At 38.0% G+C, this 21,734-nt stretch overlaps 1 protein-coding gene across 1 annotated transcript in view; it reads right to left on the bottom strand.

Annotated features, from left to right (window-relative positions):
• The window catches only part of LOC126175369 (inactive pancreatic lipase-related protein 1-like), a 141,516-nt gene that overhangs the window by 43,097 nt on the left and 76,685 nt on the right, over positions 1-21,734 (bottom strand). Inside the window, exon 6 of the mRNA XM_049922136.1 lies at positions 3,433-3,598. Coding sequence (XP_049778093.1) covers positions 3,433-3,598 — 166 coding nt within the window. The remainder of the gene's footprint in view (positions 1-3,432; positions 3,599-21,734) is intronic.

Below are 21,734 nucleotides of genomic sequence, written 5' to 3'. Positions count from 1 at the left end.
GACCAATGGGAGAGTGTTACAGTGATGCTAAAAACACTGAACTGGTAGATTCTTAAAGATAGACATAACTCTACTAACAAAGCTTCAAGAACTGACTTCAAATCATAACTCTAGGAATATACTGCAACCTCCTATGTTTTGCTCACACAGGGATCTTGAGGACAAAATTAGAATAATTACAACATACACAGAGGCATCCAAACAATCACTCTGCTTATGCTCCATAAGTGAATGGAATGGGAAGACACCCTAATAACTGGTACAATGGGCCATACCCTCTGCCATGCACTTTGTTTTGGTTTGCTGAGTATAGATGTAGATGTAGATGTTGAATTCTAAAGACAAATGATTTTGCTTCCCATATAAATATTAAGGTGCATAGTACTGAACAAAAAATTGCATAGCAGAGTGTTCTGAATTAATAAATGTCACACTCTCTCTCTCTTTTTTACCTTCAGATTTTAGTACTAATATTAATGTGCTACATATTTGTATCTATATGCATAAAAGGCAAGCAGTTGTGGAGAAACAAAGGAATAATTTATCTAAATTAAAATCAGAGTTGAAAATTATGCCAAACACATAGGCTAATGGATTTGTAATCTTCCAGACACACTGTCTCAAAACCCTAGTCATCTTTCTTAAAATATGCATATGACTGTCTTTAAACTGAATTTCCTGCAAATATCTTTGTCATAATAGGTGTCTCCAAAAAGCGAATTATTAAAAAAAATTGAAGAAAGGTAAAAAAAATTGAAATAAGTGGTAGAAGAGGAGGACACTCACCTGCTAGGTGAGGGGACTTCTGTGTTTCTTACTGTTACATCTCTTATGAGTGTTTCTTTAAGTTTCAAAACTTTATAAATTATTTCCCCCACTTTTCTTAATTACCTGGGGTACAAGCAATTTCAGAGGGAATGAACTTGTAGATTGAAAGACTAAAGAAGCTTCCACAATAGACTTATCCAGATCTCAAAATCTTCAGCAGAGTCATTTGATTACAACCAAGACACCTCATCCTAAAAGTCTGTAGCATAAGATGACAAATCACCATCATCCCTTTTTAACAAACTAGGAACAATTAAGTAGACTACAGATGCATGGTGCCCACCTACCTTTGCCTTATATTTTCACTGAGTATACATGCTGGCCAGTCTGAAGAGAGAGATGAAGCTGAACTCCTCTCTATCCCTCTTACGAGTGTGGTTTGAAAAGTTTTCAGAATCATCACGAGAGGTCAGCGCAAGCACAACAAGTTCTTCACGTGATATTCATTGGACTGTCGCTGTAAACATGTGCCATGTCAGTGCTCTTGGAAGAGAGCTGTGATGGTAACATGGCTCTGTTATTGTTCCCGCATAGTGATTTGCGAAGATGGAAAAAATCGAGATTCAAAGAGTGATTAAGTACTTCGTAAAGAAAGGTACAAAAGCAAAAAACATTCATGCCAATTTCCAGAATACACTGGGGGACTCTGCTCCTTCATATTCAACTGTTGCCAAGTAGACAAATGAATTTAAATTTGGTCAGGAGAGCTTAGATGACGATCCACGCATTGGTCAGCCAAGATGCGTCACTACTCCAGAAATCATTGCAAAAGTGCACAAAATGGTCATGGAGGATCACCAATTGAAAGTGCATGAAATTGCTCATGCTTCCCAGGTGTCATCTGAAAGGGCATATCACATCATAACTAAAGAATTAGAAATGAAAAAATTATCTGCAAGACAGGTGCCACAACAAGACAATGCTCGCCCGCACACATGTGCCATCGCCATGGCAAAATTACACATCTAAGGTATGAACTGTTGCCACACCCAGCCTTATTCATCTGATATGGCTCCATCAGATTTCCATCTCTTCGCAAAACTGAAAATTTTTCTTGGTGGATGAAGATTCATTTCAAATGAAGAATTGATAGCCAGAGTTTACAACTATTTTGCAGGCCTGGAGGGAACTCATTTTCAAAATGGGATCAAGGCACTGGAACATTGTTGGACCAAGTGCATTAATCTACAAGGAGACTACACTGAAAAATTAATAAAAAGTTTCAGTGATGTAAGTACTTTTTTTTCTGTTCCGTTCCAAGAAATTTTCAAATCACCCCTGTTTTTGCAACTGTTGAAGCAGATATCCAGTGAGCCCCATGATTCATGATGAAAAAGCTCAGTCACCAAATTTTGACTGTAGAAGTAATATTCATAATTATTACTGTGTGTACAGTGAGTAGAATATTACTAACCATGATTTGTTTATACTATATAATACAGAAGTAGGCTGCAGTTACTACTTCTGCCAGTTATTACATAATTTAGTTCCTCCCACATCCTGGAAGGCTGCCCTTCATGACGAGATTATAATTTGATTCCACCCACATCCTGGAAATTTGTCCACCAGGATGAAATCTATACAGCATTTTGTGTGAATGAATAAAAGGGTAAAGAATCTGTTGAGTTATGCAAGGAACTCAGTCTTGGGATATGCTTCCTCCCCTGGAGACCCTCTGCACTACACATTCAACATATTTCCAGAAAAGCATTTCATGCACCTGCTTTAGAAATTTAAGTATATTGGCTACTTGACTGCTTCATTTTCACATTATTCACATAGATACTCATAATTATTACTGTGTGTACAGTGAGTAGAATATTACTAACCATGATTTGTTTATACTATATAGTACAGAAGTAGGCTGCAGTTACTACTTCTGCCAGTTATTACATAATTTAGTTCCTCCCACATCCTGGAAGGCTGCCCTTCATGACGAGATTATAATTTGATTCCACCCACATCCTGGAAATTTGTCCCCCAGGATGAAATCTATACAGCATTTTGTGTGAATGAATAAAAGGGTAAAGAATCTGTTGAGTTATGCAAGGAACTCAGTCTTGGGATATGCTTCCTCCCCTGGAGACCCTCTGCACTACACATTCAACATATTTCCAGAAAGGCATTTCATGCACCTGCTTTAGAAATTTAAGTATATTGGCTACTTGACTGCTTCATTTTCACATTATTCACATAGATTTTGTGTTACTCTTACATTATTAAATTAAGTTCGACCTAGGGACAACCATGATCACTACTGAAGAACTGTTAAAAAGATAAAAGGACTAATGACCTCAACAGTTAGGCACTTAAAAACCAATATCAAAACTCTATACATCCCTCCCCATCATTCTCGTAAGCCATTAACATAATGTTCTTCCTCAGTTATTGTTAGATCATTCCTGGCCAGACTGCTTTTTATGTTTACACATATTTGTTGTTTCAAGTTTTTTCTTCATAGGAAAGTACAAAATATTTGGTGTCGACATGTTTCACAGCATATAATGTGATGCTAGCCATATGAAAATAAAACAAATAAATAAACAATTAAATAACAAAAATAAAATAAGACAAACAATAAAATAAAATAAGACACACACTTACTTCAGAGGCACATGTTCTCCCATTTCTATTTTTGGCCCTGAATTATTACAAAGATTTAAAAGGTATTGTGTCCAGCTGTCACAAGGGGTTCCCCAAAACCCCTCATCAGATGATATTGATTCTGCAAAATATTCCGGTGCTCTAGCATGAGCGCAGCTATCTGAACCTTTAAAAAAGAATGGCCAGTCTATTTACAATCCCATATTTTTATTGCTTACACATAATTTTACAACAAAGTATTCCAGTACTTTGATTTTGTATCTTAGTTTAAATTAATCAGTTTCCAGCTCGTTGACCATACATCAATATTTTTAAATATACGAGTACCTACAAAGGAGTTTATTTATTGTGTTAAATATATTTTCAAATACAATTATATGATAGCCCAGTTGACAAAGATAAAAAAAAGATTGATTAGTGGAAAAATTTCATGTAGTCACAGATTTTTGTAAGGTGGTAGGAGAGAGTTCCATGAAACATACTAAAAATCCTTACCAATGGGGTATGAGTGTTGGGTTGGGGGTGGTTTAAAAATCATTTTGCTATGTTTTTCTTGAATATCTCAGAAGCCATGGCTTGGTGGGAAATTGTTTTCAGTACAAAATTAAACTACCTTAAATTACCAACAAGAGTGGTCCTATTATTTTTGCTCTAGGGCTAACAGTTTTCACATTACATGGGGTGGAAAAACTTCAGGTTATTAAAAATAATGTTTTGATAGTATAAAATCAATTTCTATTTTTAAATTAAGTGGGTTCAAAACAAATATTAAATGTGTACCACATTTAAGTGCAGTAGAATCATATGAAGGGAGAAATTTTGTTCTGGGGATGTATCAGGATAAGCAGGGTTGGGGGGGGGGAGATGGGCAACAGACGATAGGTTGCCAGATTGTGGTCGTGCATTTCTCTCCTCCATTCATCTGCAAACTGAAGAGCATGCAGGTGATTTGCCACTCCATTTATCCCACTGCATCACAAGAAGCAACTAAAAGGTGTTTCACAAATTTATACTGACCCACCGTACCACACCTTATGGATCACTGGTGACACAATGCTCAGACATACCTGGAGAATGTTTATTTCTCACAAAGTGCATTACCAGTAACACTATGTGGAATGTAATTATGTATTACTAATAATACAAGGAAAGGATGTAGACAGAATCTACATAAATATGTGCACATAATTATTTGACACACCTATTGTAGCAAGTGTGTCTACTACATACCAGTAGAAGGCCTGAGGATGGTACTGTGTACCTAAACTAGTAGCTAGTAGGCAGACTTGGGGCTGTAGGGTAAACATATATTATTTCTTAAGGTTAATGGTCACTGTTCCAACTGACAGCATGTTGAGAAAATAAGTAATCATTTTATAAACTGAAAATAATTCCACCATATAAACATGTTCTCAGTGAAGTTATTTAGTGTATTCACATAAGAGAAATGAACAAGAAATGCTGTCGAGATATAGTCTGTAAACTGAAAAGCAAGCAGTGCTTGAGATGGGGGAAGTTGCCTTTGCTGGAAGCACACTACAGCTGCCATACAGGATGACTTAGTAGCAATATCCCCTCTAGCAGTATAGAACAGTGTGCAGCGATTTATGTATACTTTGCTCACATACATTTATTCCATTACTATTGTTGGTAACTCATATCTGCATCACATGCAGCATTAATGCACTTTGTTGAAAATAAACATCACTCATAAACATCCCGCAGGCGAGTCAGCACAATGTGTCACCAATGTTCATAAGGTGTATATAACTTTACGAAGGACCCAGTATTTACTTCTTGTGACACAGTGGGGTAAATACAGTGGGGAATCATCTGCTCATTCAGTTACCAATTGTTTGAAGGAGAAAAATGCATTACCACAATCTGATTTCCCTTGTGCTTCTGCCCTCCACTCCCATCTGCCCTGTAACACCCTCCCCCTAGGAGACAATTTTTTCCTTAACATGGCCTCCTGCACTTAGACACTGTACATACATTTAATATTTGTATTTAACCCATTTAATTTAAAAATAAACATTTATTTTATTCTGTTAAGACAATATTTTTTAATAATCTGTGATTTTTCCACCCCAGAAATGCGGAAGCTCTTAGCTCTAGAGAAAAAATTAATAGAGTCTCTTATGTTGGAAATTTAATGTTGTTTAATTTTGTGCTGAGAAACATTCTTGCTAGAAGCTGTGGTTTTTGGGTTATTCAAGAAAAACTTCAAAAAGTGATCTTCTAAATGCCTCCCACCCCAACTGTCGCAACCAATCTCTCAGGACTTTTTATATGTTATTCAAGACACTCCCTTCTACCACTGTACAAAAATTTGTGACTACATGGTTTTTCCCCTAATTTTGCTTTGCTGGCTAGACTATAAATGCATTAGGCCTATGATGGTGGTTAGGTAACTCTGGAAAATTTCCAAGAAAGAATGAAACGTTTTTGTTGTGACTTCATGGTTGGTAAGCTGAATTATTTCATGGATCGTATAAAGCATTTCAACAATGTCCAGCATACAGTTCATTGTTGTCTTCTGTCTGAATTGGTCAGAGTGTCAACTGTGACTGAAACTGGAGAAAACCAAGTTTCGTGTTATTATTAAACATTTTCATTCAAACAGTTGAACTGCCACACAAATCAAAACAGAACTAAATGAAGTTCGTGCAGACTCAGCACCGTCACTGAAGACCATTTACTTTTAGATTAATGATTTTAAACAAGGCCAGACAAGGACTGAAGGTGAAGCATGCAACAGCCAACCAACTGAGATCACCACAAAGGAAACCACTGACAAAATCCATGATATGATAATGCAAGACCACTGAATAAAACTTCGTGAGATTGCTGAGACTGTAGGCATCTCAACTGAGTGAGAGCATTATAGCCCACACAGAAATTGACTATGAAGAAGCTTTGTGTGAGGTGGATGGTGCGATTGCTCACAGTCAACCATAAGCACATCTTTCACAACATTTCAATGTAGTATTTGGTGATGTTTAATTGCAATTTGCAAGTTTTTTTGTGTCAATTTTTGTCTGTTGATGAAACCTGGATCCATCATTATAGTGCACATTAGAGTCAGAACAACAGTCAAAACAATGGACAATGGCTAGTGAAAGTGCACTGAAGAAGGCAAAGACCATTTTGTCAGTTCGTAAGGTGATGACCACTTTTTTTTGGGATTACCAAGGAATAATCCTCATAGATTACTTGGAAAAACGCAAAATCATAACTGGACACTATTATCTTCATGTAAGGTCATCTGAAACGTGAGTTGGCTGAAAAAAGAGCAAATTGGCATGCAAAAAACTGTTCTTTCAGCAGGATAATGCACCAGCCCTCAGCAATAGTGGATAAATTGGGCTTTTAATTGTTTCCTCATTGACTCTATACAACAGACTTGGCCTGAAGTGACTTCTTCCCATTTTCTAGTTTGATACAGGGAAGAAATTTTCATCAAATGGGGAATGGTTAGTTGCAGTCAATGAGTATTTTGGAGAGTTTGATAGAACCGGTTTTTGGAATGGGATAAAAAGCTGGAAGATTACTGGACTAAGTGTTTATCCCTCAATGGAGACTATGTCAAGAAGCAAGGTGAGTTGTTTATGGAAAAACAGTTTTTCTTGCTTTTTTACCAGACTTATAAAACCACTCTTATACACAGATAAGTTCACAGTGCTCCATTTAACCACACATTTCAGAAGAGTGCTCCATTTACCTACACACATTGGGAGAGCGCTCCATTTGCTTATTTTAATTTAGTTTTATGTTCCCTGAAGCTTTTGGCATACTATGAATGTCAGCATCTCGTAACAGGCCAAACATCCATTCATTCATTCATAATGTTCACCATATCCCATCATTGATAAGAACATACAGAGATCTGAAACGATTCTATTTCTACACTAACAAATAGAAGCAATTGTTATAAATAACATTAATTATTAATTATCATTAAATTGCTGTAAACTATTTGTGTTAACACAGATTAAATTTAATGCAGGAATTTTTTCAAGGAAGTTGGTACTTTGATAAAAGCTACTACTCATTCAGTTTTAAATGTTAAATAGCTGTGTTTCATTGCCACCTGCTCATATTGTTATGGCAATAGTAAGTGAGTGCTCCACTTCTTTCTCATTGAATTTATAATTTTTGCTTTTCTCTCTCACTCTCTCTCTCTCTCTTTTTTCCATAATATTCTAATAAGTTGTATTGTATTTATTGATCCAGTAAATCTTACATGTACAGTACAGCACATCAGATATTGGACAGGTCAAAAATATCTTACAATTAAAACACTTTAGAAACTAGAAAATTATGTTCACAAAATTTTACAGCATTTCATATACTGGGCAAGTCAATGTGTAAGTTATAATTAAACCACATTAGAAACTTGAAGTTTACAACAGAATACATGTATAAGCCAATATTAATGATTACAGTATTTGCATGATCCTCACTTAAGCTCTAAGGATTTTTGAGGAACTCTTCTACACTATGAATTGATATGTACACTAGAGAATTACATTCACAGAATTTTACTTCATATACTGGGCAAGTCGGTATACAACTTATACTTGAACCCCATTAGAAAGTTGAGAATTACATCTGAATGTATTAATAGGCCAATATTAATGGTTACAGTATTTGCATAATCATCACTTAGACTCTCGAGGATTTTGGAGGAACTCTTCCACACTATAAAAGCAATGTGTCAACAGATATTCTTTTAATGCTGTTTTAAAATTTTTTACATCAGTCTTTACTTTAATTTCTCTTGGCAATTTATTGTAGATAATTTTCCATGGTGTAATGTTCCTTTTTGGCACAAACTGGTTTTTGTATGGAGTACATGAAAGTCAGTTTTCTGTCTTGTATTATGATGATGAACATTTTCATTTTTGGGGAGGATACTAGGATTTGTTATTGTATATTTCTTTATAAACATTGCACTTTCAAATAGGAAAATACATGGAAGGGGAAGAATCCCCATCCTTTTAAATAATGGTCTACATGGTTTGTTCCTTTTTATTCCAGCCATGATTCTCACTATTCTTTTTATCCTGAAGAGTTTTAGGCAGGATGGCGAGTTACCCCAAAAAGTGATCCCATATTTTAGGACAGAATGTATATTAGAATTGTAAACTGTCATTAGACAGCCCTTATGACAGCAGTTTTCTAGCACTCTCATTAAATAACACATGGTACTTAGCTTCTTTAATATGTTGTCAATGTGAGTTTCCCATCTAAGATTATCCTGTAGCCAGACCCCCAGAAATTTTGTATGAGGCACACTTGCAATATCCGTGTCTGACATCTGAATTCTTATATCCTCTTCAATGTTTCTCTTGATATTATGAAAATTTAATGCTGCTGTTTTATTTATTATTAGTTTGTTTTGGTTGAACCAGTTTACAACATTTGTTAATGCCTCATCTCTGCAGTCTTCCCACTGACTAATATGCTTGTGTCATCTGCAAACTGGATAGTGCTATGGTACTGGTTGGTTGATGTTAGGTCATTTATATATATCAAAAATAGGATGGGGCCCAGTACCGAGCCCTGCGGTACTCCATATTTTACTGCTTTATAATCAGAATAGTGTCTTGTTGATTTATTTTCTTTGTGAAAATGTATTTCTACTACTTGCTTGTGGTCAGTAAGATATGATCTAAGCCAGCTGTTAGGCATACCTCTGATACCAATTCTTTCAAGCTTCTGCAGCAATAGAGTGTGGTCTATGATGTCAAAAGCCTTAGACAGATCAAGGCATACGCCAGTTACTTTTTGTCCACTATCAATTTTTTCGAGTACTTCACCCAGAAATTCATATATTGCTGTTTCTGTTGATCGGCCTTTCCGGAAGCCATGTTGGGTTGTGGATAATATTTTGCACTTTTCTAGAAAATCTAGCAACCTCTTATGAAAATTTTTTTCCAGTATTTTCGAAAATAGATAGCAAGGCAATAGGTCTATAATTGGCTATGTCTTTTTTCTTACCCTTTTTGAACAGTGGTTTTAGTTTCACTGTCTTTAAGCAGGAAGGAAAGACTCCATTTGTTAATGAACTGTTGAAAATGTGGGCTAATGGTATTCCAATGAGGTCCCCCACATTTTTAATGACACAATCTGGAATCTCATCCACACCTGTTGAAAATTTTGTTTTTAACTCTCTAATTGATAGTATAATTCCCTTTTTGAACAGTGGTTTTAGTTTCACTGTCTTTAAGCAGGAAGGAAAGACTCCATTTGTTAATGAACTGTTCAAAATGTGGGCTAATGGTATTCCAATGAGGTCCCCCACATTTTTAATGACATAATCTGGAATCTCATCCACACCTATTGAAAATTTTGTTTTTAACTCTCTAATTGATAGTATAATTTCCTTAGGGTTGGTTGGAGTAAGAAATAGGAAGTTGCAGTTTCTATTTTGATTTGATGGTGTTGTAGCAGGATTTTTATTTGAAGATTTTATGTCAGATAGTAATATTTCACTAATATTTGCAAAGTATGTATTAAAAGCATTGGCTACTTCTTCTGGATTTGTAATTTTTTTGCCATCTTGGATTACCTGGAGATTTACATTTTGGGAGGTCTCATTTCCTACTTGTTCTCTGACTATCTTCCACATGGCTTTCATTTTGTTCCTGGCCATTTTTATATGGTGATCATTTGTTGTTTTTTTAGCTTCTTTTATGATTTTGTGAAGCACTCTCTTATAATTCTTGAAATGCACAAGAAATTCTTCTGTAAGTTATGTTCAGTTTTCATTTGAAGATGCCCAAAAATATTTTTGTGTCACTTTAATGACTTGTGCAGTCTGTGATTTTTGATCAAGGACCTGTGTTTCAGTACTGCTTCGATCACAACAAACAACTACACACAGCTGTCTGCATAATGGAGTAAAACTTAATTTTCACTGTCAGCACATTCCAACAGAATGTGCTGTGCCTCTGATTGTGAATGGATCAGTGTGGATTTTGTACACAGCTCAGTCTGTCAAGATACCTTAAAGGGCATTTTAAAAAGTAGACCGTATGCATATTGTCACTTTACAGCAAGAAGGTCTGTCACCAAATTTCCCATTGAATTAACACAATGCCAGCATGTGTCATTCAGACATTTAACCATTGTCATGAAATGCAATACACTGAAGATCACTCTACCTTGTAGTACTTGTGTAATGGTCAACAATACCAGTGGATGGGTCCTAACTACAAATTTTGGCTCATAGATACCCAGGAGAGAAAGCAAGAGAACTGCATGTTGACTTGTTAGAGACAACTGGATACCAGTGTTAACCAACACTGTGGGCAAATGTGTCTACATGGTCAATTCAGGAGTCCATCACAAACAACAGTACAGAAGCCCTGGCAGGGAGGAGGGTCAGTAATGTTTTGGACTGGTGTCATGTGTGAATGCTGGATACCTCTCACCACTATTAAGAGTGCTTTGAGGGCTCTACATTAGCTGGACAGGATCCTCCAACCTACTCCATACTTCAGCAATGGGTTTGTCTTTTAAGATGATAATAATGCATGAGAAAACAGCATCTATCTCATGAACAACTTCCTCTTAGAGGCTGGGATCAACTGAATGGAATAGTGTGCTGTATCTTGTCTGCTACCAATTGAGCATGCTTTGGACCAGTTGAAAACTACAGTGTGTCATCACTGGAACTGCATTTACTCACTGTATGAGCTCAGGAGTGGTACTGTCAAAGAGTGGTGTCAATGTGAGCAGGAATGTCTAGACTACCTTGTGTACAGCATGGTGAGGAGGATCCAGTCATGTTAAATAGCTGGATGGAGCAACACAATACTGAAAGTTACTCAGTAGCAGATTTTGATTTCACAGATGTACACTTTTGAACTGATTTCCTTTATTTTGTAGAATGAGTCTTCACTCTGCAGAGGAGAGTGTGCTGATTTGAAACTTGTGAACAGATTCAGACTGTGTGCCAGGCCAGGGCTCAAACCTGGGATCTTGACAGCACATGCTCCACTGCAGAGAGAAAAGTTGTAATGGAATCAATCCCACAGGCTGTGAAATAGGTCATTTCTTCACAATACATTTTCTTCCAGGAGTGCTAGCACCACAAAGGATGCAGGAGAATGTTTGATAAGTTTGGGAGGTAGGGTAGAAGGTACTGGCAGAAGTGACACTATAAGATTGGGTCCTGAGTTGTGCTTGGATAGCTCAGTTGGTAGAGCACTTGTCAGTGGCAGGCAAAGGTCCCAGGTTCAATGTATGGTCTGGCGGTTTAAATCTTCCAGAACGTTTCCTTTATTTTTATTATTGTTTTAACTGGATTTTCTATATATTTATATATAAGACTTATTCTTTCATTGTTCGCCTCCATAGCTTAGTGAGTGGTCAGCATGTCAGAATGCCATATGAGGGGCCAAGATTCAATTCCCTGCTGAGTCAGAGATTTTTTCCACTTGGGGACAGGGTGTTGTGTTGTCTTCATCACCGTATCATCCTCATCAACATACAAGTCATCGACGTGGTGACAACTAAAAAAACTTGCACCTTGCGACCGATCTACCTGATGGGAGGCCCTAGCTACACGACATTTCATTTCATTAACTGCCCCCCTCAAATCTAAGATCACACACATCCACTACTATGCAGGTGGTGCAAAATGTGTATCAAAACAGTTTATTTTGAAGGCCAACCTGCTCACCTACAATCAAGTTCACAGACATGGAATGAGTTGACAGAAATTCTTGGTGTGACTGCTGGTGAGAACTCGAGGCAGGGTGAACTACATCAAACAGATATGCCTGAAATACTCAAAGCAGGCTACATTCAGTAATGCCTACCGAAGAAGAAGTGAGAGGAGAGAGTTGAAGGTACTACATCTGTACCCCTGCCAACAATTAACATGTGAAGTTCATACCCATGTGAACCTGAGATAGAATGAACACTTCTTGTGCTTGAAAGCTTTCAACATTCTGTGTTGGGTCAAATCATGTACAGAAATTTGCTGTGGGTAGGTTTAATAATGAATAGCAAATAATGGCACCCTATGGGGAACTGATGACAGGGGATGGAAAGATTATTGTGAACTCAGTGTATTTGCCCAGGGGTTCATTCAGTATGTTGAACAGGTCATCTAAGCAGTAATTAAATACACATGTTGAGAGCAGTTTGTGGGATACATTGTAAGATATGAAACCTGTTACCTTGAGTCTGAGCTGTGGAGCTTTGGTTTTGAGGTAGGTGGATGACATGAACCAGAAACTTTAGAAATTCTGTGACAACCTAGACTGTGACTCCCTGGACTTGTGCTATAGGACTGAAAGATGCAGGGTGACCATAATGGCTCAAAGGTGCATTACACACCAGAGCCAGCTACAAATGAGAGTGAACTATATAAAGGGCACAAAGACTTTTTTGGATTATTTGACTCTTTGGCAATTTAGAAAATTTAATATTACCAATTATTTAAGTGACTTTGTATCATAAATGTAATAAAAAGAATTAGTAAGAGCATATCTCCTCAAAGACAATGGTCAGAATATGAGTCTCAGTCTGGAACACAATTTTACTCCATCAGGAAGTTTCTCACACGCGTTTTTTTACTTTTTGTATGGGGACAATATTTTGATGTTGGCACATTAAAGGAACAGTCACAGTCATGCATGACGTTTTAGCATTCCATTAATGCAAATTATAGCAATGATTTACTACTCTTTGAATTGTTGTTGTTGTGGTCTTCAGTCCTGAGACTGGTTTGATGCAGCTCTCCATGCTACTCTATCCTGTGCAAGCTTCTTCATCTCCCAGTACCTACTGCAACCTACATCCTTCTGAATCTGCTTAGTGTATTCATCTCTTGGTCTCCCTCTACGATTTTTACCCTCCACGCTGCCCTCCAATGCTAAATTTGTGATCCCTCGATGCCTCAGAACATGTCCTACCAACCGATCCCTTCTTCTAGTCAAGTTGTGCCACAAACTTCTCTTCTCCCCAATCCTATTCAATACCTCCTCATTAGTTACGTGATCTACCCACCTTATCTTCAGCATTCTTCTGTAGCACCACATTTCGAAAGCTTCTATTCTCTTCTTGTCCAAACTAGTTATCGTCCATGTCTCACTTCCATACATGGCTACACTCCATACAAATACTTTCAGAAACGACTTCCTGACACCTAAATCTATATTCGATGTTAACAAATTTCTCTTCTTGAGAAACGCTTTCCTTGCCATTGCCAGTCTACATTTTATATCCTCTCTACTTCGACCATCATCGGTTATTTTACTCCCTAAATAGCAAAACTCCTTTACTACTTTAAGTGTCTCATTTCCTAATCTAATTCCCTCAGCATCACCCGACTTAATTTGACTACATTCCATTATCCTCGTTTTGCTTTTGTTGATGTTCATCTTATATCCTCCTTTCAAGACACTGTCCATTCCGTTCAACTGCTCTTCCAAGTCCTTTGCTGTCTCTGACAGAATTACAATGTCATCGGCAAACCTCAAAGTTTTTACTACTTCTCCATGAATTTTAATACCTACTCCGAATTTTTCTTTTGTTTCCTTTACTGCTTGCTCAATATACAGATTGAATAACATCGGGGAGAGGCTACAACCCTGTCTCACTCCTTTCCCAACCACTGCTTCCCTTTCATGCCCCTCGACTCTTATAACTGCCATCTGGTTTCTGTACAAATTGTAAATAGCTTTTCGCTCCCTGTATTTTACCCTTGCCACCTTCAGAATTTGAAAGAGAGTATTCCAGTCAACATTGTCAAAAGCTTTCTCTAAGTCTACAAATGCTAGAAACGTAGGTTTGCCTTTTCTTAATCTTTCTTCCAAGATAAGTCGTAAGGTCAGTATTGCCTCACGTGTTCCAACATTTCTACGGAATCCAAACTGATCTTCCCCGAGGTCGGCTTCTACCAGTTTTTCCATTCGTCTGTAAAGAATTCGCGTTAGTATTTTGCAGCTGTGACTTATTAAACTGATAGTTCGGTAATTTTCACATCTGTCAACACCTGCTTTCTTTGGGATTGGAATTATTATATTCTTCTTAAAGTCTGAGGGTATTTCGCCTGTCTCATACATCATGCTCACCAGATGGTAGAGTTTTGTCATGAATGGCTCTCCTGAGGCCATCAGTAGTTCTAATCGAATGTTGTCTACTCCCGGGGCCTTGTTTTGACTCAGGTCTTTCAGTGCTCTGTCAAACTCTTCACGCAGTATCTTATCTCCCATTTCATCTTCATCTACATCCTCTTCCATTTCCATAATATTGTCCTCAAGTACATCACCCTTGTATAAACCCTCTATATACTCCTTCCACCTTTCTGCTTTCCCTTCTTTGCTTAGAACTGGGTTGCCATCTGAGCTCTTGATGTTCATACAAGTGGTTCTCTTATCTCCAAAAGTCTCTTTAATTTTCCTGTAGGCAGTATCTATCTTACCCCTAGTGAGACAAGCCTCTACATCCTTACATTTGTCCTCTAGCCATCCCTGCTTAGCAATTTTGCACTTCCTGTCGATTTCATTTTTGAGACGTTTGTATTCCTTTTTGCCTGCTTCATTTACTGCATTTTTATATTTTCTCCTTTCATCAATTAAATTCAATATTTCTTCTGTTACCCAAGGATTTCTATTAGCCCGCGTCTTTTTACCTACTTGATCGTCTGCTGCCTTCACTACTTCATCCCTCAGAGCTACCCATTCTTCTTCTACTGTATTTCTTTCCCCCATTCCTGTCAATTGTTCCCTAATGCTCTCCCTGAAACTCTGTACAACCTCTGGTTCTTTCAGTTTATCCAGGTCCCATCTCCTTAAATTCCCACCTTTTTGCAGTTTCTTCAGTTTCAATCTGCAGTTCATAACCAATAGATTGTGGTCAGAATCTACATCTGCCCGAGGAAATGTCTTACAATTTAAAACCTGGTTCCTAAATCTCTGTCTTACCATTATATAATCTATCTGAAACCTGTCAGTATCTCCAGGCTTCTTCCATGTATACAGCCTCCTTTCATGATTCTTGAACCAAGTGTTAGCTATGATTAAGTTATGCTCTGTGCAAAATTCTACAAGGCGGCTTCCTCTTTCATTCCTTCCTCCCCATCCATATTCACCTACTATGTTTCCTTCTCTCCCTTTTCCTACTGACGAATTCCAGTCACCCATCACTATTAAATTTTCGTCTCCCTTCACTACCTTCATACATTTCATCTATTTCTTCATCATCTGCAGAGCTAGTTGGCATATAAACTTGTACTATTGTAGTAGGCATGGGCTTTGTGTCTATCGTGGCCACAATAATGTGTTCACTATGCTGTTTGTAGTAGCTAACCCGCACTCCTATTTTTTTATTCATTATTAAACCTACTCCTGCATTACCCCTATTTGATTTTGTATTTATAACCCTGTAATCACCTGACCAAAAGTCTTGTTCCTCCTGCCACTGAACTTCACTAATTCCCACTATATCTAACTTTAACCTATCCATCTCCCTTTTTAAATTTTCTAACCTACCTGCCCGATTAAGTGATCTGACATTCCACGCTCCGATCCGTAGAACGCCAGTTTTCTTCCTCCTGATAACGACGTCCTCCTGAGTAGTCCCCGCCCGGAGATCCGAATGGGGGACTATTTTACCTCCGGAATATTTTACCCAAGAGGACGCCATCATCATTTAATCATACAGTAGAGCTGCATGTCCTCGGGAAATATTACGGCTGTAGTTTCCCCTTGCTTTCAGCCGTTCGCAGTACCAGCACAGCAAGGCCGTTTTGGTTAATGTTACAAGGCCAGATCAGTCAATCATCCAGACTGTTGCCCCTGCAACTACTGAAAAGGCTGCTGCCCCTCTTCAGGAACCACATGTTTGTCTGGCCTCTCGACAGATACCCCTCCGTTGTGGTTGCACCTACAGTACGGCCATCTGTATCGCTGAGGCACGCAAGCCTCCCCACCAACGGCAAGGTCCATGGTTCATGGGGGGAGGACTCTTTGAATTATATCATCAATAAATGTGTCTCCTGTTGCAGTATAAGTAGTTATTTCCATATCTGGTGCATCGAACCACTTGAATGGATATTAAAAATATATGTTTTCTTTTATCTGAGATTCTTTTTTTCTGTTTCTGTGGGATTCATTGTCCTCAGCTGTGTGATGATATTCTCTGTGATATTCACTTCATGAAGTATAGTAAGATAGTAGAAATTTGCCATGTTTTCCTTGGCAGTCACATATATACATTTAGATGACTGGTGTCCTAATAATGGTGAGTGCTAAGTAAAATACTTAGTGCACTATCATTGGACGTTGGTTAGAAGCATGAGAAGAGACTCAGCCCAGAATAAAAAAAACCTAAAATGAAGAACGAATGTGCACGATTGAGTGGACTCAACTGGAAAGGGCTATAACAGTAAGAATGAACAAGGGAAATAGGATAGAAAATTTATAATTTCAAGTTCCACAAATGACATAAATATATGATTATTTTGTCAGTCCTAATAGTTGTTGGCCGGGTGGGTAGCTGCACAGTCTCAGACTCTTTGTCCCAGTTCGTTCGGCTCCCCCCGGTGGAGGTTCGAATCCTCCCTTGGGCATGGGTGTGTGTGTTGTCCTTAGCATAAATTAGTTTAAGTTAGATTAAGTAGTGTCTAAGGTTAGGGACTGATGACCTCAGCAGTTTGGTCCCATAGAACTAACCACAAATTTCCAATTTTAATAGTTGTTGTTGTTGTGGTCTTCAGTCCACAGACTGGTATGATACAGCTCTCCATGCTACTCTATCCTGTGCAAGCTTCTTCATTTCCAAGTAACTACTGCACCCTACATTGTTCTGAATCTGCTTAGTGTATTCATCTGTTGGTCTCCCTCTATGGATTTTACCCTCCACATTGCCCTCCAATACTAAATTGGCTTGATGCCTCAGAACATCTCCAACCAACCAACCCCTTCTTCTATACAAGTCAAGCCACGAATTTCTCTACTTCGCAATTCTGTTTACTACATCCTCATTAGTTACATGATCTACCCATCTAATCTTCAGCGTTCTTCTGTAACACCACATTTTGAAAGATTCTATTCTTTGTCTAAACTATTTATTGTACATGTTTCACATCCATACATGGCTACACTACATACAAATACTTTGAGAAAAGATTTCCTGACACTTAAATCTATACTCGATGCTAACAATTTTCTCTTCTTCAGAAATGCTTTCTTGCCATTGCCAGTCTACATTTTATATCCTCCCTACTTTGACCATCATCAGTTATTTTTCTCTCCAAAAAGCAATACTCATCTACTACTTTAAGTGTCTAATTTCCTAATCCAGTTACCGCAGCATCACCTGATTTAATTAGGTTTCATTCCATTATCCCCTTTTTGCTTTCATTGATTTCATCTTATACCTCCTTTCAAGACACTGTACATTCTGTTCAACACCTCTTCCAGGTCTGACAGAATTACAATGTGATCAGCAAACCTCAAAGTTTTCTTCTCCATGGATTTTAATTCCTACTCTGAATTTTTCTTTTGTTTCCTTTACTGCTTACTCAATGTATAGATTGAATAACATCAGGGATAAGCTACATCCATGTCTCACTTCCTTCCCAACCACTGCTTCCCTTTCTTGCCCTTCCACTCTTATAACTGCCATCTGGTTTTGGTACAAATTGTAAATAGCCTTTCACTCCCTGTATTTAATCTCTGTCACCTTCAGAATTTCAAAGAGAGTATTCCAGTCAAAAGATTTATCTAAGTCTAGAAATGTAGGTTTGCCTTTCCTTAATTTATCTTCTAAGATAAGTCATAGGGTCAGTATTGCCTCACATGTTCCAACATTTCTATGGAATCCAAACTGATCTTCCCTAAGGTCATCTTCTACCAGTTTTTCCACTCATCTGTAAAGAATTCATGTCAGTGTTTTGCAGCCATAACTTATTAAACTGATATTTCGGTAATTTTCACACCTATCAGCACGTTGTCTCTATGGGATTGGAATTATTATATTCTTCTTGATGTATGAGGGTATTTTGCCTGTCTCAGACATCTTGCTCACCAGATGGTAGAGTTTTGTCAGGGCTGGCTCTGCCAAGGCTATCAGTAGTTCTAATGGAAAGTTGTCTACTCCTGGGCCCTTGTTTCGACTTAGGTCTTCCAGTGCTCTTTCAAATTCTTCACGTATTATCATATCTTCCATTTCATCTTCACTTATGTCCCATTCCATTTCCATAATATTGCCCTCAAGTACATTGCCTTGTACAGACCATCTATATACTCCTTCCACCTTTCTGCTTTCCCTTCTTTGCTTGGAACTGGTTTTCCATCTGAGCTCTTGATATTCATACAAGTGGTTCTATTTTCTCCAAAGGTCTCTTTAATTTTCCTATAGGCAATACCTATCTTACCCCTAGTGATACATGCCTCTACATCCTTACATTTGTCCTCTAGCCATCTCTGCTTACCTATTTTGCACTTACTGTCGATCTCATTTTTGAGATGTTTGTATTCATTATTGCCTGCTTCATTTACTGCATTTTTATATTCTCTCCTTTGATCAGTTAAATTCAGTATTTCTTCTGTTACCCAAGGATTTCTACTAGCCCTAATCTTTTCACTTACTTGAACCTCTGCTGCCGTCACTATTTAATTTCTTCTCTCAAAGCCACCCATTCTTTTTCTAATATGTTTCTTTCCCCTGTTCTTGTGAATTGTTCCCTAATGCTCTCTCCAAAACTCTCTACAATCTGTGTTTCTTTCAGTTTATCCAGGTCCCATCTCCTTAAATTCCCACCTTTTTGCAGTTTCTTCAGTTTTAATCCACTGTTCATAGCCAATTGTTTATGGTCAGAATCCACATCTGCCCCTGGAAATGTCTTACAATTTAAAACCTGATTCCTAAATCTCTGTCTTACTTATATATATTCTATCTGAAACCTTCCAGTGTCTCTAGGCCTCTTCCACGTATACAACCTTCTTTCATGATTCTTAAACCAAGTGTTAGCTAATAGTAAGTAGAGAGTTATTAGTCTTCATAGAGAATGGCTACAGCAGTAGATCCAGAAATGTTAAGAGTTGGAGACATGCAGTTTAAAAAAGTGAACACATTTAAGTATCTAGGCGTGGACATCACTTCCAGAAATGTGATTGAATCCGAACTGAAAAAGAGATTACGGGTGGGAAATGCGTGCTACTTCTCACTAAATAGATTACTTTCATCACGGATATTGTCTAGGAATTTAAAGATTAGATATATCTAAAAACAAAGATGATGCGACTTACCAAACGAAAGCGCTGGCAGGTCGATAGACACGCAAACAAACACAAACATACACACAAAATTCAAGCTTTCGCAACCAACGGTTGCTTCATCAGGAAAGAGCAAAGGAGAGGGAAAATGTCTGCTTGTGTCTGTGTATGTGCGGTTGGATATGGGTGTGTGTGCGAGTGTATACCTGTCCTTTTTTCCCACTAAGGTAAGTCTTTCCGCTACCGGGATTGGTATGACTCCTTACCCTCTCCCTTAAAACCCACACCTTTCGTCTTTCCCTCTCCTTCCCTTTTTCCTGATGAAGCAACTGTTGGTTGCGAAAGCTTGAATTTTGTGTGTATGTTTGTGTTTGTTTGTGTGTCTATCGACCTGCCAGCGCTTTCGTTTGGTAAGTCACATCATCTTTGTTTTTAGATATATTTTTCCCACGTGGAATGTTTCCCTCTATTATATCCATATCATTAATTTGAACCCAACACTTACGTTTGTTATTGTCACTGTTGCATTTCGAAATCTTTTCTGTCGTCTTATTTTCTGTTTGTTTTTGCCACTAGTTTCACTTTGTATTCACCTTCTCCTTTTTACCGTAATCTACTATACAATTTTATCCCGGCTATATATACTCAATAATGCGTAACGCACTTCCAAACCATAACCAAAAAAAATTTTTTTTTTTCACTTTCAACACTACCGCTGCTATAAAATCCACTGGTTCTAGTTCACAAACAGTTCCTTTCACCTATTAAACAACCATTTCGGCTAGTTCTAATAACTTTCGCTTTATTTCCATTTCCGTTTTTCCCACATCACTGATCATTTTTAGCCGCTTCCCACAGGTTTTAACGTCATTATTTCTTCGACAGACAATTGTTAGCCTCATTTTCATAATCTGCCACCACAAAACCACTCCTTTTAATACATTTTCACGCAGTTTTTTTCGAAATTTTCCCGAATTTCTCCACCCATTAACGTGTTTTGGCGGCAACACAACCACCTAACCTTTGTGCACATCGGTGTCTACCAACCTAAGTTCACCACAGGATCAACATAGCCCAGCTTTAACCAACACTTTTTTGCCTTTTTTCACACCAGATCTCCAGTTGCTATCTAGTTCACCTTTATCTCTCCCCATATATTTTTATTTTCATTTCAGCCTCATGTTACACTTTCCACCTTCTAATACCATGTCACCCTCAGAACACCCCCACAACGACCTCATTAAGTTTTATTTACATTCCCTCCGCAAACATGCCTAAAAATGTCTGCTTGTGTCTGTGTATGTGCGGTTGGATATGGGCGTGTGTGCGAGTGGATACCTGTCCTTTTTTCCCCCTAAGGTAAGTCTTTCCGCTCCCGGGACTGGAATGACTCCTTACCCTCTCCCTTAAAACCCACATCCTTTTGTCTTTCCCTCTCCTTCCCTCTTTCCTGATGAAGCAACCGTTGGTTGCGAAAGCTTGAATTTTGTGTGTATGTTTGTGTTTGTTTGTGTGTCTATCGACCTGCCAGCACTTTCGTTTGGTAAGTCACATCATCTTTGTTTTTAGATATATTTTTCCCACGTGGAATGTTTCCCTCTATTATATCCATAATTTAAAGATTAGAATATACAAAACTATGATTCTACCAGTTATGCTGTATGGGTGTGAGACTTGGTCTCTCACTGTGCAAAATGAAAAGCCATTTCGAGTATTTGAAAACAAAATTTTGAGGAAAATTTTCGGAGCAAAAAGGGATGACATTAGCAGAGAGTGGCGAAAACTGCATAACGAAGAGGTTCATGAACTCTATTCAAGCCCTGACATAATCAGTATTTTTAAATCACATAGGCTGCGACGGGCAGGTCACGTGGCTCGAATGGATGAGGGCAGGTTCAGCGTGCAGAGTACTGATAGGGCACCTAGAAGGAAAACATCCTGTGGGAAGACCGAGGCGTAGATGGGAGGACAATGTGAAAGCTGATTTGAGGAGCCTAGGTATTGAAGGTGAATGGAAGGAAATAGCCCAAGACAGGGACAGATGGCGAAAATACATTG

This window comes from Schistocerca cancellata, chromosome 3 (assembly GCF_023864275.1).
Source record: "Schistocerca cancellata isolate TAMUIC-IGC-003103 chromosome 3, iqSchCanc2.1, whole genome shotgun sequence".
Classification (NCBI taxonomy): domain Eukaryota; kingdom Metazoa; phylum Arthropoda; class Insecta; order Orthoptera; family Acrididae; genus Schistocerca; species Schistocerca cancellata.
Note: the sequence above shows the minus strand (reverse complement) of the source record. Positions and strands in the feature narration are given on the sequence as shown.